Raw genomic sequence first — 17,244 nt, forward strand, 5'->3', positions numbered from 1 at the left:
CACCCAAGGCTGTGAGGCGTCGGGTGCAGGAGTGCCTTTTAGGGTCGGATCTTATTACCAGCTCCTGGTCGCGGTTGGGGGGACCTTCCGGTTTGAGGCAGCAGGCGTCGGTTGGAGACTTGAGCAGGTCAGTGGTCACTGGATCTCTGGTCAGGATCGCCGGGGAGACCTTCTCTTGGTGTTGGGCCACTCTAACTCGGGTTGTGGGTGCCTGGTGCAGAACCGCGGATCCTTGCGGAGCTGGAGTCTGTTGATTAACAAATCCAGTGTTTACGGGAGACAGTCTTTGGAATGGAAGGCAGGCAGGTCTTCCAGGTTTCTCGAGGTTGCTGGCTGCAGGACACACCGAGATTTCACTTCTGCAGGTACGAGGTGGGGACAGGCTGGTAGGGCTGGGGCCAAGTCAGGAGGCGTCCTCCTCTTGCTATCTTCGGCACAGCTGTTTGGTCCTTCTTTTTTTCTTCTGGTTTCTTGTCTGAGGAAGCAAGGTTCAGGGGTGCCCCTAAATACTAGATTTAGGGGCGTTACAGGTAGGTGAAAAGGTTGGGACCAATGGGTCCCTTCCCTGGGGTGGGGACACCCCCTAATATGTCAAACTCCAGTGGGAGGGTGGCATAGACCTTTAACTGGTTGGCTGGGTCCCCCCCATCTGCAAGATGGTGAGACTGAGAGTTGTGCTTCACCTCGCCTCCCTCACCTGGGGGTGGAGTTGGCATAGGTGGGCACACCTCTCTTCCTCACTGGTTATTCCCGCTGGTTCTCCTGCCCAAATTGGGGGTCAGAACCAGTGGGGACCAGTTGCTGAAAGCAGCAAGTGGCCTGGGGAAGCTCACAAAGACGGCATGCCTTGCAAGCTTCCCCTTCATGGGCCCTGCCCATCCTGGGGGAGGAGTCTTGGCACCTCGTCCCAGGATGTGCATTGTTTCAGGCCTCTGAAAGCAGCACGCTCTCGACCCAGGGGTCCAGAAACATGTCTGGTGGTGGCAGCTGAAAACAGCCACTCAGCCTGGGCACTAGTAGTAGGTCGTTTTTCAGGGGGCATCTCTAAGATGCCCTCTGTGTGCATTTTTCATTAAATCCCACACTGGCATCAGTTTGGTGCTGTGGAGTTCGTAATGACAGACTCCCAGCACCATATACTCTTAATGGCAGCACTGCACTTACAATGTTTAAGATGGGACTTACACTGTAGGGGTACAGAGCTCATTCACCTGTACCCTCACCACTGGCATAGTGCACCCAGCTAGAGGGGTGACTGATCTAAGCCAGGGCAGTGGATTGTAGGCATGGAACACAGGGATGTGGGCCACGTCGAGACTTCACTTTGTCCTGCACCAAAACACACAGCCTGCAAAGGCAGTGTGTGAGTGTAATGGTACAGGGCCTCTAAGGGTGGCACAATAAGTGCTGCAGCCCTTGGAGGTCTTTCCTGGTCACAGTGCCCTGGGTACCTGTGGTACCTTTCCCAGGGGCTGACCTGTGGCCAGAGATGCCAGTTGGGTTTTGTTTTCAGTGCAGTTTTAGGGAAGGAACATAGGCCCTGGGTACCTGATTGGCAGGAGCCCAGGGCACACTCAGTCAAAGCACATCAGCAGTTCAGCAAAATGTGGGGGCAACCATGCAGAAAGAAGGCTCTTTCTCACAGCACCTGATAGGTATCAGGGCATACACAATCTTATAATGCTTTTTGTTACAGGTGAACATCTACAGGTTCATCACATGGAATATTAGACATATTGGATCACCATGCAAGAGATCCAAAATGCACTCCTGTGTTAGACAAAGGAGCGCACACATGGTGTTTCTACAAGAAACTCACTTTATAAACTCTGAAATTGACAGGATACATAGTAGCTGGAGGAGGCAGTTATTTGCTACCTGATATTCATTGTATATAAGAGGAGCACCGATTTGGGTGAGCCAGATTCCCCATTTATTGCCACTGAAATTCACATGAATGAGAGGAGGTATGACTTAGTGAAGGCACCAGGCACTGTTGGATATACTGTCTGAGTAGCTACATATACCACTGATACAAGGTGGTGGCTACATTAGTCAAGTGGACAAGGAATTGGACCGGTTCACTCTCCTTTGCTTTTTGCTTCAGTGTAAAAGAGTAAAGGCTAAATACATGACTGATCAACTGGAAACTTACTGATTTCTGGAGACATTTGTACCCTTCAACTCTAGAATGCTTCTTTTCCTCCCCAATATCTGACTATCTGAAAGAAACAATTAGTTATAGGATTCCTTACCTTAGAATTGCCCACAGGCGTCAGACTGGATCCGGAGAATTTTTCGTCAGCAGTACCCCTGCGCGTCGAAAGGTGGTGTTGGTCGGCTCCACGTTGGTCTTTGGCCTCGTGGCCGCCAGGATGACATTGCGGCAGCTACTTAGACGCTGCCCTCGTGTGCTGAAATCAGTTCTTTCTTTTTCAGCACCAGCCAGCGCAGATCCGGAACGGTATCTCCAGTCACTTTTTGACTGACTTTTTTGCGACTTTTGTCGACACCGTTTTTGAGTCTATCGACTCCTGGTGCACGTTAGGGATGCCCTGTATCAAGGCTGCGTGTTCCTGCCCAAATTGATGTCGGTGATGGATCCACACCGCGTGTGCCTGTGGTGCCTCGAATGTGACCACAATCCCAAGTCGTGTTCAGGCTGCCGAACTATGAATTCGAGGCCTGGCAGTTTGCTCCGCTCAAGGTCCCAGTCGTGCGGGAGGTCGAGGGACTGGTCGCGGAGCCACCACCACCACCACTCGTCTTTGCACTCCTAAGGTGAGTCGAAGCACAAGAAGTCAAAGAAGCATAGTCGCTCTTCGACTACTCCCCGTCCGTCGGCTGACGCGATGAGTGATGCGGGTGGTGCCCCGATTGTGGCTCGCGTGCGGAGCTCGAAGGGTCGACTCAGAGGATCCCTCCTTTTCCTGGACCCGGAGTGACCATTGCCCAGCTTCGAAGCTTCTATGAAGCAATGCATGGCAACTTTGGGCAGCCTGACTCCGCTGTCATGCCTTCGGGCACAGCGGACTCGGCTGTGGGCCCTGGGCCTTGGACGCCGGCGGCTCCGGCTCGGCGCTGCAGGGTCCACTTGGATCCTGGATCTGGATCGGCGCCGGTCGACCTCATAACACCTCCCTTGGCGCCGATTCCACCAGCACCACATCCGCAGCCTACGCCTGTTGTGGCCCCAGCCGGCGTCGACCCCGGCTTCCTCCCCGACGTGGACACGAAGCCGGACCGGTGTCGACCGACGCCGGATCTGGTGCCAACGGGTACTATTGTACCCCTGTTCTACCTTGATGTTCCTTTCAGGCCTGATTGGCAACCTGAGGAGGACTGGGAGGGGCCTGGAGACCTTTTAACTGACCACCAGAGGAGGGTGAGGAGGACAGGCAGGGGTCTGTAGACCCTTTCACTGACCAGTTGGAATATGATCGGGACTGGAGAGAGGAGTTGGGGGAATCCAGTGGTCTGGACACCTCCCCAGACCTCGGCCTGTTGTCTACTCTTACCGTGGCTACGGAGGAGGGAGCGCCCTACGCAGTGGTGTTGCGTAGGGCGGCCGAGGCTCTCGACCTCGTGCTACCTACGGTGGCAGTCAGGACTAACCTCCTGACTAAGGTAATTCAACCGGCAGCGAGCTCTTCTGAGCCCCTGCTGTCGTTTAATGAAGCCCTAACTGACATCCTTTTGGGCACCTGATCCAGGCCCAACACAGGGGCTCCTGTGGATAGGATGATTGCCCGATGCCACCGCCCGGCTCTGGGCGATGCCACTTTCCTCTCACAACATCCCACCCCTGAGAGCTTGGTGGTCCAAGCCTCAACGTCCAAGGGCGCATTCCCTACCCAACCATTTGATAGGGAATCCAAAAAGCTGGACCATCTTGGGAAGATGTTTTTTCCTCCAGCTTGGAAATGCGGTCAGTTAACACTGCATGTCTGTTGGGCCGTTACATCCACTCTGTGTGGGATATGGTAGTGCACGTGCTGCCAAAGTGCCCGCAGGAGGCCTAGGCCATGCTCTCCCGTGCAGTCGCTGAGGGGAGAGACTCAGCCAAGTTTACCATATGATGTGGACTGGCATATCAATTCCAACATCGGTAGCCCTTCGATGCTGCGCCCTGCTGAGGTAGCGCGGTTTCTCCAGGAATGTGTAAAGTACACTGATAGACATGCTCTTTGATGCCCGTCGCCTATTCCACGACAAGGCAGACAGTGCACTAGAGCGCTTCAAGGACTCTCGGCTCACGGCCAAGTCCTTGGGCCTCTCCACTTCCCGCCCTGATTAGTCTGACTTTCGCCCTTTTCGTGGCTACGGAAGGGGTGCCCCGCCACGTTCCACCCAGAGCCACAGGCCGGCGCATGATACGCAGCCCCAGCGCAGCTGTTCACGGACAACACCACCGCCATGTGGTACTGCAAAAAATAGGGCGGGGTGGGGTCGTGGACCCTTTGTCCAGAGGCCCTCCGCCTCTGCACATGGTTGGAACATCAGGGCATATCCCTGGTGGTTCAACACCTGGCAGGTTCATTGAACGCCAGAGCCGACAAACTCAGCCGCAGGTGCATGATGGACCACGAATGGCGTCTTCACTCAGAGGTGGTGCAAGGTCTCTTTGGACAGTGGGGAGACCCTTGGTTAGATCTATTCGCCACCGAAGATAACGCACAATGTCAGCATTGTGCGTGCTGGAATTTCCAAGGCGGCACTCGCTAGGCGATGCTTTTTGTCGCAAGTGGAGTCGCGGTCTGTTGTATGTATGCCTTTCCGCCTATACCTCTTCTGTCCGTAGTGCTGAAGAAGATTAGGCGCGACCGGGCCCAAGTCATTCTTGTAGCTCCGGATTGGGCATGAAGAGTTTGGTATCCCGAGCTGTTCAACAGGGCTATCGATCCTCCGACCCATCTGTCTCTTTGGGAGGATCTTCTGTCACAGCAACAGGGGATGGTCCTCCACCAGAACCTGTCCAGCCTCCACCTCCTTGCGTGGAGATTGAGCGGCAGTTGACATCTTTCGACCTGTGATGTTATTCTGGCAGCCAGGCGTCCCTCCACTAAGAGGGTATACGCCTGCCGGTGGAACAAATTTGTGGCATGGTGTACAGCAAAGGCTATGGATCCCCTCTCTGTCCCTCTTTCTGAGGTTCTCTTGTTCCTTCTTTCTTTGGCCCAGCATGGCTCTGCTCTGGGCACTGTCAAGGGCTATCTCTCTGCTATCTCGGCCTTCCTTCAGCTTGCAGATCAGCCTTCCCTTTTCAAGTTCCCGGTTGTAAATTGTTTCTTGACAGGCATAACTCATCTCTTTCCTCCTGTTCCCTTCGTTATGCCTCAGTGGGACTTGAACCTGGTTTTAACTTATTTAATGTGCGCTCCAGTTGAGCCGCTTCACAACTGTCCTTTGAGGCTTTTAACTCTTGAACCTGCATTCCTGGTGGCTATCACTTCTGCCAGACGAGTGAGTGAGCTCCAGCCACTTTCTTCTAAGACTTTCTTTTCGGTCTGTGCATCCAACAAAGTTGTCTTCCGGACTCGTCCATCCTTCTTGCCCAAGGTTGTCACTGCCTTTCACATCGGGCAGACCGTCTCTTTGCCCACCTTCTTTTGTTGCAGGGATTCATCGGGCAGACCGTCTCTTTGCCCACCTTCTTTTGTTGCAGGGATTCTGCTCCTGCACAGAACTATGCGCAGGAAACCAGGACCTCAGTGAATTGTGGTGTACCAAAAAACTTACCTCAGTACCCAGAACCCCTATCCGACTAGCATCAGTGTCTCATTCGTTCTCCATATCATCTCGAAGCTACCACTGATTAGACAACCCAGAACAAGCGACTTAGAGTACTCTCAGGAATGGTGGGAATCCGTAACACCTTTTCGTCATTATTCTCATATCAGTCCGCAACAAGAGTAATCCGAGACACGGTAGAGTTTAAAATTTTTATTTTTAACTACGTGCTCTAAGGTGCAGTACTTAGGCTAACATAAGCAGACAAATGATTAAAAGCAAAACAATCAGCATTGTTACAATACCATAGAAAATGAATGGAGAAATCATATTACAAATGATAGTGGAAAACAACCACCCTCCCTTCGCTAGTAAACTAGTTTTATGAAACTAATAGGTCTCTAGGCTTGAATGGGGTAACCCATACCGTAAATATCAGCTTAGGTGAATCACATCACAGAATCCGCTCTGCTCTCTGTGTCTGGAAAGATTTTCTCCAAGTGTCTGAATCATGCATGCAGATGCAATATTAAAGGCACCCGAGTTTCAGATATTTGCAGCTGTGTGCGTGTTGTGTCTAGAGCGTGGCCGATCAACCTGAATTCAACAGCATACATTGTTATTTGACCTTGACGGCTTCTGCACACAGTGTTCAGACTAAGGTCGCGGGGTACGTCTAGGGCTGTGAACAGACCGTTCTCATGTGAAGAAAAAGCAAGCAAGCAGTTTTTCTTGTAATAACAGCTACCTGCAGTGTTGTGTGCAAAAGCAGCAAAGTGGCAAGATGGCATTTTACATCTAAAGCGCTTATGCTAACATAGCAATGTGTGCACATAGAACCCCGTCCTCACTACACTTTCTGCCTCCGCATCCTTCGAAAGAGGAAGAGAGGCCCCTCTGTCTGGACCCAAAACGGGTGCTTTCCTTTTATCTGGATCGCACCAAACAGTTCCGGGTGGATGACCAGCTCTTTGTTGGGTACGTGGGTGCCAAGAAAGGTCGGGCTGTATGCAAGCGGACTATCACCCGATGGGTCGTCTTGTGTATCAAAACTTGCTATTCTCTTGATAAGAAGGAGCCTCCAGTGGGGATGCGCGCCCATTCCACCAGGGCGACTGCAGCCGCTACTGCTCTGGGACGAGGCGTTCCTCTGAACGACATCTGTCAGTCGGCTACGTGGGCATCACTGCAAACGTTCACCAAGCACTACTGCCTGGACAGTCCAGTCCGGAGAGATAGCTTCTTTGGCATTTCTTTTCTCCAGTACTTTCTGGTGTGAACTTGGTTTGCAGACCCACCTCCGGGGTTCGTATTGCTGGGGTATCTATTCTAAGGTAAGGAATCTATAACTAACATGTTTCTTTCAGATGAACAAGTTACTTACCTTCGGTAACTATATATCTGTAAGAAACATTACTTAGTTATAGATTCCTTACCACCCCACCCATCCTCACCGTTTTGCGAACTGATTTCTAGGGTTAAGGTTATCCTTTCAGGGCCCTAGTTTTTTGCACCAGTGGTCAGTGTCTTGCATGGCTCTGCGTTTCTGGCGCAGAAAGTCGTGTACAGAACTGCCGTCAGCGCACGAGGGCGGCGTCTAAGTAGCTGCCGCGACGTCATCCTGGCGATGACGGCAACGACAGATGCGGAGCCGACCGACGCCACATTCCGACGCGCAGAGGTACTGCTGACGAAAAAACTTTCCGGATCCAGTCTGACGCCTTGAAGTAATCTATAACTAACTAATGTTTTTTACAGATATATTGTTACCGAAGGTAAGTAACTTGTTCTTTTAGATGAATAAGTTACTTCCCTACGGTATCGATATATCTGTAAGAGACATAGATTAGTTATAGATTGCTTACTGCCCCACCCATCCTCCCCGTTCTGCGAACGGACTTCTAGGGTTAAGGACTTACTTTCAGGGCCCTAGTTTTGTGCACCAGTGGTCAGTGTCTTGCATGGCTCTGCGCTTCTGGCGTGGAATGTAGAGTATAAGAACTGACAGCGTGCGAGGGCGGCATCTAAGTAGCTGCCGCAACGTCATTCCGCCAACCACGATGCCAACGAGAAACGTGGAGCCGACCGATGCCACCTTTCGACGCGCAGATGAAAAAATTCTCCGGATCCAGTCGGACGCCTGGGGATAATTCACAAGGTAAGGAATCTATAACTAATCTAGGTCTCTTACAGATATATCGTTACCGAAGGTAAGTAACTTGTTCATCTATGCAAAAAAGATTCTGCATATCTAATGTATAACTGCACGAAAGTAAAGCAAAATATGTTTTGAGAAAAAAATATTTATTCTTAGGGTAAGCCAAACAATGGCCTCTGTTTTTCTACTTTGGAAAAAATGGTGAGACTGTAATGTACGAATGTTACTTACTGATAATTGTCATTGCACTGTGTCCCAATCTGGCCAATTCTCTGGGTTCTCTTTTAATTTCCCATAGCCCTGTCAAGTGTTACAATCTTCAAAAACTATTGAAAACAGAGCTGTTCACAAGAGCTTTCAGATGTTACTGTGGCAAAATGTCCAGTTAATGCCTGAGATGAAGTTCTGTATGTCTACTAACTAAGCTTAATCTTCTCTTGCCACTGGCATATTGATTGTGTTTTCAGACCTCTTATCTGCGTCACCATACGAAATTTAGTTTTGAAAGTTTGATCCATCAGATCTTCAACTTACCCGTTCTTATCAAACAACCAATTGCTACTGTTTGTTTAGCAAAGTTATAATTGTTTTTTGTCCTGTTCAAGAAAGAGTTTAATTTAAGCCGCACACTTAGTTGTGCATGATAATGTTTATTTACATAATATAATTAAGTATGTTAGACACGTCTGCAATTGTTGGTGATTTTGTTAGATAACGATCAAGAGAAAAAATAAAACCTTAACCACTTTCATAAATTTATTTTAAGTCCTATAACATTGTGACATTTTTTGCCATACTTTTTTGCAGTCAAGTGAAATGCCAAAGTTAACTGAGCAGTTAGCTGGACCTCTGCGGCAAATGCAGGTAAAGTAGTAAAATAATATGTTACTATACCTCTTGCATTTAAAGCCACGCTGTTTTCATGTACCATGGCCTAACCTTCTTTTATTGATGTAATGAACTCGCTGTTTGTCTTTTTGTTGTGGCATACGCCAGAGAAGGTTTGAGAATATTTTTTCACATTGCTGAAATTACACTGTTATTCTGTTCGGATAGGCAAAACATAAATATTAGTAAACAGACAAGGATTTGATTCTAATGGAAGCCCAGACCCAGGCAGTGCGAAAAAGAAAATGGGTACCATTAAATATCTCCTCTTGTCGTTAAATTCAGATCCAGTGTCAACCTCTTTTTTTTTTTTATCAACTTTAACTCTAGCTCAGGTACAAAACATAACAAACTACAAACGGTTCTGTCGGATGAACAATTTCCGAGCATTCCATAATTAATTTGTACCAAGAAACACCCTGAGAATGTTATTGTATTATTTAAACAATCAGTATATTCTGGTTTTCTTTTTGTATATACAAGACTGTCTGACAAATCAACTTTTCAAGCAATGAAAAATAACTAGATTGTTGATTTTGGTGAATAGGTGAGGAAAGTGACAAAGTGATATTGTGCGTAAAATAGTGGAAAGATTGCTACAAAATAAAATGTATGAATAAATTGACATCCATCCTTATACAAAGTAATCTATTAATCAATCAATCAGAGTACTTGTAAAGCGCGCTACTTACCCTTGAGGGTCTCAAGGCGCTGAGGGGAGGGGGGGGGGGGGGGGGTGCCGCTACTGCTCGATGAGCCTTGTCTTGAGGAGTCTTCTGAAGGCGAGTAGGTCTAGGGTCTGCCGTAGGTGGGCAGGGAGGGTGTTCCAGGTCTTGGCGGCGAGGTAGGTGAATGATCTGCCGCCGGAGGTCGTTCGTTGGATGCGGGGGACAGCGGTGAGGGCGAGGCTGGCGGAGCGGTGCTGGCGGGTGGGGGTGTAGAAGCTGAGTCTGCTGTTAAGGTAGGCTGGTCCGGCGTTGTGAAGTGCTTTGTGTGCGTGGGTGAGGAGCTTGAAGGTGATCCTCTTGTTGACGGGGAGCCAGTGTAGGTGTCTCAGGTGGGGGGTGATGTGGCTGCGGCAGGGGACGTTGAGGATCAGTCGGGCGGAGGCGTCCTGGATACGTTGTAGTCGTCGTAGGTGTTTGGCTGGGATTCCTGCGTAGAGTGCGTTGCCGTAGTCCAGTCTCCTGCTGACGAGGGCCTGTGTCACCGTTCTTCTTGTTTCGGTCGGGATCCACTTGTAGTCCCCTGGTCTTAATCTTATTCCAGCTTTGGGGTGAGGAAACTGTAAGACACGGATTGTTACGAGGCATCGACGTTTCGACCCAGGAACGTGCGTTAATTAACCAACGTCACGTTGGACTTCAGGATAGTGAGGTGGAAGAGGACAGCCAAATGAAGTGGTGAAGATTTCCACTTGGTCAATTTGAAAAAAAGGGACATCCACCGCCACGTTGGATTCTTGTGTCGGCAGCAACAGCTGAATTAATCAGGCTCTGAGTTGCAAAAGCAATTCAGTGGAATTCATTGACTGGTGCAAGTGCAGAAATTGGCTGAATAACGTTTGCAAATCAGATCCCTCTGCTGAATGATCAGCTGCCTTTCTGAGAAAAGAGTTCCACTGATTTGACGCACAATATCACTTTGTGACTTTCTTCACCTATTGCCCAAACGTCAAGCACTAGTTATTTTTCATTGATTGAAATATTTATGTGACAGTCTTGTATATACAAAAAGCAAAAAAGAATAATATACTGATTGTTTAAATCAAACAATAACATTATTGGTGTGTTTCTTGGTACATATTAATTATGGAATGCTAGGAAATTGTTCAGCCGACAAAACCGTTTGTAGTTTGTTGTGTAAACACCGATCTTCTGAGGGACACAGGGCTACCCCATTACAGTTAATCTGTTACAAAACATAGCAAAATGAGCACTGCAATTCACTGTTTGGAGACCTCCCACCTTTTTATTTGTGACCAAGATGGTTTAAAAAAAAAATTAAACTCTTTTACATTTGCTTCTACTCCTATTTTATGGATAACAATATAATTAAGTTTCCTTTGATCAAGTGATAACATGGACAGTAGATGCAAGGAATGACAAGTATTGCTAGTTGAGCAAAATGCTTCATTCACTGAGATGCTTACTGGCCGATTTCAGATGATCTACGTCTGTCCAGACTACTTTATGGATTCTGACTGCAGTAACAAAGTGGGTCAGTCCTTTCTGTGGAACTGAACTATTTGATTTCTCATGATCACTTTTTTTTGCTTCTCATCTCCAAGTCTTCTGTCCTAACCAGGAGGAGAAGGGAAAAGTCAATTTTATTATTCGTAGTTTGCCATCATGCCTATCTTTATTCAATTCTTGAACAACACACCCTCCTCATCCTGAAGAGAAACTAAAATGGATGTAATTTTATAAACCTTTGACAAATTGGGTAGTTATGTTTTTCACATAGTGTATTTACTTTTATGCCCAGCCAGTCTTCAACTTCACATAATGTAAAAATGTAAGATGTTACACCTGATAGGGACATCTAGCCACAGATTCCTTAACTTTTGAATACTCCCCAGGCGTAAAACTGGATCCGGAAAATTTTCTTCAGTACCTCTGCACCCCGAGGATGGCGTTGTATGGCTCTGCAGTAATTTTGTCTCAGGATGTGACGTCAGCTGTGCCATATAAGTCCCCTCCGGCACGCGGACATCAGTTTCTTCTTTTCTGTGCTGCAGCACTGATCCGGAGAAGCGGTTCCACGGGCTATTTGTATTTGTGGCCTATTTTGATGCCTTTTTGCGTCTAGGAACAGTGTGCCTATGCCTTCGGGTTTTGAGTAGTGTGAGACCTGTGGTCAACAGATGTCGGCTACGGATCCCCACCCTATCTGCATTTGGTGCCTTGGAGAACACCACGACTGAGGAGTGCGATGCCTATAAACGCCTGAAGCCCAAGGCCTTGCGAGAAAGGCGGATGAGGCTGTTGACGGCACGGCTCTCCCAGTCAGAATCTAGGCGACGTCGGTCTCCTTCCAGCTCTGAGGTTACTACCCAGGGTCGTTCAAGGAGCCGTTCCCGTGAGCGTCGCTCGTCTAAGTCGCGAAAATCCTGTCATAAGGATTGAAGTCGCAGTGGTCTTCAGCATCACCGTTTCGCAACATGGTCTCTGTGGTTCCTCCTGTTCTTTAACGTCACACACAAGTCAATCCCGTGCCTTCCTCCTATCCAGGAGCTGTGGTGACTATGACCCAGATGCAGGCATACTATCGTGCTCTGCATGCGTTTTTTGGGTCATGCCTCCACCTGGAGCACCTTGAGGGGTACTCCGACTGGAAATATGCCGGCGGGTTCGCCCTCTGTGCCGGTCGAAGACCTCCACTCCGCGCCTGGAACATCACGGCATCAGAACAGCCCGGTGTGGCTTTTAGTTGTGAAGCGGCGTCTGATGAGACTGATCTGCTTTCTCCGACACAAATGGCGATGGAGGGTAGTGCAGCTTTTACTGAAGTTATAAAGAGCTGCTTATGTCTTTAAATTGCATTTTCCTTTGGTGACTGTCATCAGATCCCTTATTGGATCTGCTTCACCAGGGTAAGACAGGTGTTGAACATTTACTGCCCTATGGAGAGTCTCTGTATGATATTCTCCTGGGAACTTGGATGAGACCAGTACAGGTGTCTCTGTTGATCGTGCAATTTCCCATCGTCCTCCTCCGGACAGCCCCATCTGTCTTTCTAGACACCCTACTGCTACGACTTCACCAAATCCAGATGTTTTTCCTTTACTTCCACCAGGTGGAGAATCTAGGTGGTTGGATCTATGGGGCCAGAATATCGTAGCTTCGACTAGTTCAACCTTGTGATCATTAAACACGTCTTGTGTCTTAGGCAGAGCTTCAAATGCTTTATGGGACTCTGTCACCCATCTGCTTCCTTCCCTTCCTGAAGGGTTCAGGGCTGAACTCTTTCAGCTTGTGCAAGATGGCCAAGTTTAATATTAAGTCTGCAATGGACACCACCGATTCTATTGGCAGAGCCATGGCTCTGTCTGTTGCTCTTCGCAGACCTGCTTGGTTGCGTGAGTCGAAATGGCCCGATAATGTTCGGGATAGTTTGAAAGATATGACCTTTGACGGTGTTCGTTTATTTGACAGCCATGCAGAAACAGCGATACATCGCCTCATGGCTGTCCACTTGCAGTATGGCCTTTTCAGGTCTTGTGTTTCTCTTTTATACGACCATGGTTGTGGATCTTTAGGTTTAAGGAATTAAATCCTGCCTCTGCTGTTTCACTTTGTGGTGTTGAAGTATTAAGCACTACTTCTTTCTTACAGCTAGTGTGTTTGACTTCAGATTTGACGATTTTAATCTCTGGATTTGTTCTTTTATTTTACTCTGATGAACTTAGTCTCAAGAGTTCATACCCTTTTTGGGGGGTATACACATTACTCTATGTGTAGTACTGGTTTGCTTTTGTATAGCTTTTTAGGGGTACTACTTACATAGTCTATATGTTAGTTTTCTCTGAGTACCCTGTCTTTTGTAGGCGTCTCTCTGCTTTACAGATAAGTCCTTCTTGGCATCAGTTATATACTCTTAAGTTTATTGGTGTGAGCTAATAGCTGTTCTTTTCCTCTTGTGATACCCTTTTGGGGTGCTGTTATATTTACGCGCCCCTCTGCTTTTTGTGTTTTTTTAGCCAAGGTAATCAGTTCAATTTGTATCTCTTCTTGAGTGGACTGCATATTTATTATAAGTGCTTCAATTTTTGAAGAGTTGTGCTGGTTAATGCAGAGTTTATGGTTGTATTCTTTAGAATACATGAGTTGGTGGCTGGTGGTGTGAACTCGGTCTCGTTAGGTGGCTGGTAGGCAGTGTCTGCAACAGTTAAGTCTGTTTTCAGTCATGCATTTCATGGTAGGACCTTTCTAGGGTTTATAGAAAGCTCTTCTTGTTCTTCTACAATGTTTTTTGTATATGTTATTTCTGTCTGAAGGTTAAATATTACCTGACTTTTTGAGGTATGTATCTAATTTTCTTTAACAGACCTTGAGGAATCATGGTTGTTGCTTCGTGAAAGTTTAAATGAGAGATAAAAGTCCTTGTCGACTTATGATCATGTTTTATTTTGTATCACAAGTGTGGTCATATGTGCTTGTTGCCGGCAAGGATTCATTTTTATGTATGGTATCTTTTTAATGTTTCGATTTTTCTTTGATATATTTTGTTAGTGCATTAGTAGGCGCAATTCATTTTTCAATAATATTGTAAAGTGATTTTGGACTGATTTTCTCAGTTCTGTTGAGCTATTATGTATACAGAGTATACATGGCTGTGTGCAATATGTGTTACACATAATTAGGTTTAAATATAAAAAAAGAGAACAGGAAGAGGTTTTAATGTAAGATGTAGTTGCTTCTCTTTTGCCTTGGTGTCTCAAGCGTGTTCACGACTCAAGGTCATGTTTAGACTGACGGCCATGCGGGGGCATGCTTTGTAGATCTTTGCGGCCTGGCAGTAGACACTGGCCAACGAAATTCCATGGGATGTCTGGCCCACACCCCACACACCCCACACACACCCCACACACACCCCACACACACCCCACACACACCCCACACACACACACACACCCCACACACACACCCCACACACACACCCCACACACACACCCCACACACACACCCCACACACACACCACACACACACACCACACACACAAACCACACACCACACCCCCACACACCACCACCCCACACACACACCAGCCCCCCACACACACACCAGCCCCCCACACACACACCAGCCCCCCCACACACACCAGCCCCCCCCACACACACCAGCCCCCCCCACACACACACCACCACCCCCCACACACACACACCACCACCCCCCACACACACACCACCACCCCCCACACACACACCACCACCCCCCACACACACACCACCACCCCCCACACACACACCACCACCCCCCACACACACACACACCACCCCACACACACACACACCACACACACACACACCACCCCCCACACACACACACACACCACCCCACACACACCCCGGAAAATTTACTGGTAGTTTAGATTTTATTCGAATAAATTCTAAACTCTACCAGTATATTTTCTAAATCAAATGCACCTGGCGGGCTCCGCCCGAATTACGCACCAACTACCATGGGCCAGAGGACCATGCCTTCATTTAGCATTGAAGAGTGCAGGCAATACTGCAATCCTGACACGTTTCGGCGCTTTTTGGATTTTTGTCTTGGGAGCCTCCATCCCCAAGTTGCCAAGTACCCCCTGCAGGGTTGGGGGCCCCTCACAGTGAAGAATTTCGTTTGTACTGCATATGGAAAAGAGAGGCATTACCCGCATGCCTCGTGACGGATCAGAGGATTTTCCCGATACTTTCCAGTCATGAGGTACGAAAGGGAAACGAGTTAAACTCGGGTTTCCGTACATAAGTTTATTTCACGGCTGCAGCAGCTGGTAGTATTATGTTCACTTCGCCCTTTGAATTCATTGGGACATTAAGTACGTGCTAAACATTAAAGATAATTTAAATAAGCACTGCAGCCACGAATGCTATCCAGCATGAAATTATCAAGCTCAGTGCTCAAATGGATTATGGGAAATGTAGTATTTTACTCAAGCCATGTGACTGACTATGAATATAAAAAATGTGCGGGGCTTGTGAAACTCGACTCACCAGTGATCTAGGCAGAAGCGCCGAAACGTGTCGGGATTTCAATATGTTGCCTGCACTCTTCATTCTTCCGCACCACCACGTCCGCATCACCTCAGTCTACCTTCAGAACCTGGCATCTGTTGATTCTCTCTTATTGCCCATCCGCTGCTAGTGTTGTAATTCAGGTAGTATTTCCCTACCTCCAGCCTCCCGTTGTTTATGTCCCTCCTTCTTCCCATAACAAAAACAAACTATAACAAACCAGCATTAGAACAGGCAGGAAGAAGTTGCCAACGTTGCGAGGACAAAAAACTACAAGATATTTTTATGTTAATTCTTTTTTTAATAGGGTCAATCAGTTATACATAATGTTTTCTTGGTTATATATAAGGTAACAACATTGCTTATAACACTTTTTTATTATAACTTTTCAAATATGCTGCACAGCAGTCGCACTGCTCTACAACATAGCTTAAACACATTGGCAGAGCCAATAGCTATGGCTAAACACTTATAAGGTCCCAAAGGCGAGACCTATTGGCTATGCCAATGCTTGTTTCACATGCCACTACACCTTGAATTTAATGCATAGCATGAACTGTTTGGCAGGTGACCTGCTATCAATACTGACTTGTTAGAAAAGGGGCTGATGTACCAAAGGGTTTACCAATTCTGTCTCTGAGTAAATGTGTATATATTGGCATATATTCTTCTGAATCAGCCATTTCACCCATTATTAAAAGAATTAAACACTGCCAAAAGAGCTAAGATGTTTTTAAGATTCCCTACAGTCTATAAAACAATTAGATTAGTTCAGACCTAAAGCATACTGTAGGAAGGTGGATATCGGACTATGGTTACCCCCAACTTTTTGCCTAGTGTCTAGCTGGTTTTTCGACTTAGTTGGCCTGAGATCCTGCCATTCAGGATCTCAGCCTATCTGCTCTCTCTTTAAAATGGACTCCATGTACCCTAGGTGCATAACCCATTGGAACTAGATCACCCTGTGAGCCCCTGTACCAGTGTACACTAGGTACCCAGGGCATTGGTGTATCTAAGGCTACCAGGGGCTGAAGCATGTATTGTGCCACCCCTGGCCTGGCCTAGCAATTTGACACAACTGGATGATCACTCAGCTGGGGTAAGTTGGTGTAACCACCTCTTACTTAGGTGTAGTATACCTATACCTAACCTTAAATGGGACACATGTTAACCTATAAGTCACTCCTATGGCAGGCCTTGACAATCCTGAAGGCAGAGTGCGTGGTTCCATGTGAGATGGTGCTCTGGCATGAGCTGAGCCTGTCTGCAGTGGTCGGAACAACTTCCTTCTACCGTTTCCAGATATCGTCATACCATATACTCTTAAGTGCATTATGAACCTCGCGGTTAAATGCTATCTTTGGTTTGGCTTTATCAAAACATGTCGAGTAAGGTGTCATACGAATTGGAATACTAACCCCTCGCCAATTCTGGCGACGGGGTTAGCATTCCACCCTTCTAGAGGGACACGACATCATAAAGAGTCTAGGGAATACTTTGAGTAATAAATACATATATATTTTAAATATATATCTGTGTGGTGTCCTTTCATTGGTATAAAGGGGGGTTACATATGGTAAAACAGCTTGCTTAACACGCTTTAACGAGTTTAGCCTCAAAGACTGCTTAGCCTACGCTACCACTAGGGCAGCTAGTCCGAAAAGGTTGACTTACAACCACACCATAAGGGTTGCTTGGCATGGTACAAGGTGGTCACTTTAACTAGTG

The 17,244-nt window shown here is 47.4% G+C and overlaps 1 protein-coding gene across 1 annotated transcript in view; it reads left to right on the plus strand.

Annotated features, from left to right (window-relative positions):
• The window catches only part of MTREX (Mtr4 exosome RNA helicase), a 780,177-nt gene that overhangs the window by 736,692 nt on the left and 26,241 nt on the right, over window positions 1–17,244 (plus strand). Inside the window, exon 24 of the mRNA XM_085631304.1 lies at window positions 8,696–8,752. Within this exon, the coding sequence (XP_085487430.1) occupies window positions 8,696–8,752 (57 nt within the window). The remainder of the gene's footprint in view (window positions 1–8,695; window positions 8,753–17,244) is intronic.

Source organism: Triturus cristatus, chromosome 2_1 (assembly GCF_964204655.1).
Source record: "Triturus cristatus chromosome 2_1, aTriCri1.1, whole genome shotgun sequence".
NCBI classification, from domain to species: Eukaryota; Metazoa; Chordata; class Amphibia; order Caudata; family Salamandridae; genus Triturus; species Triturus cristatus.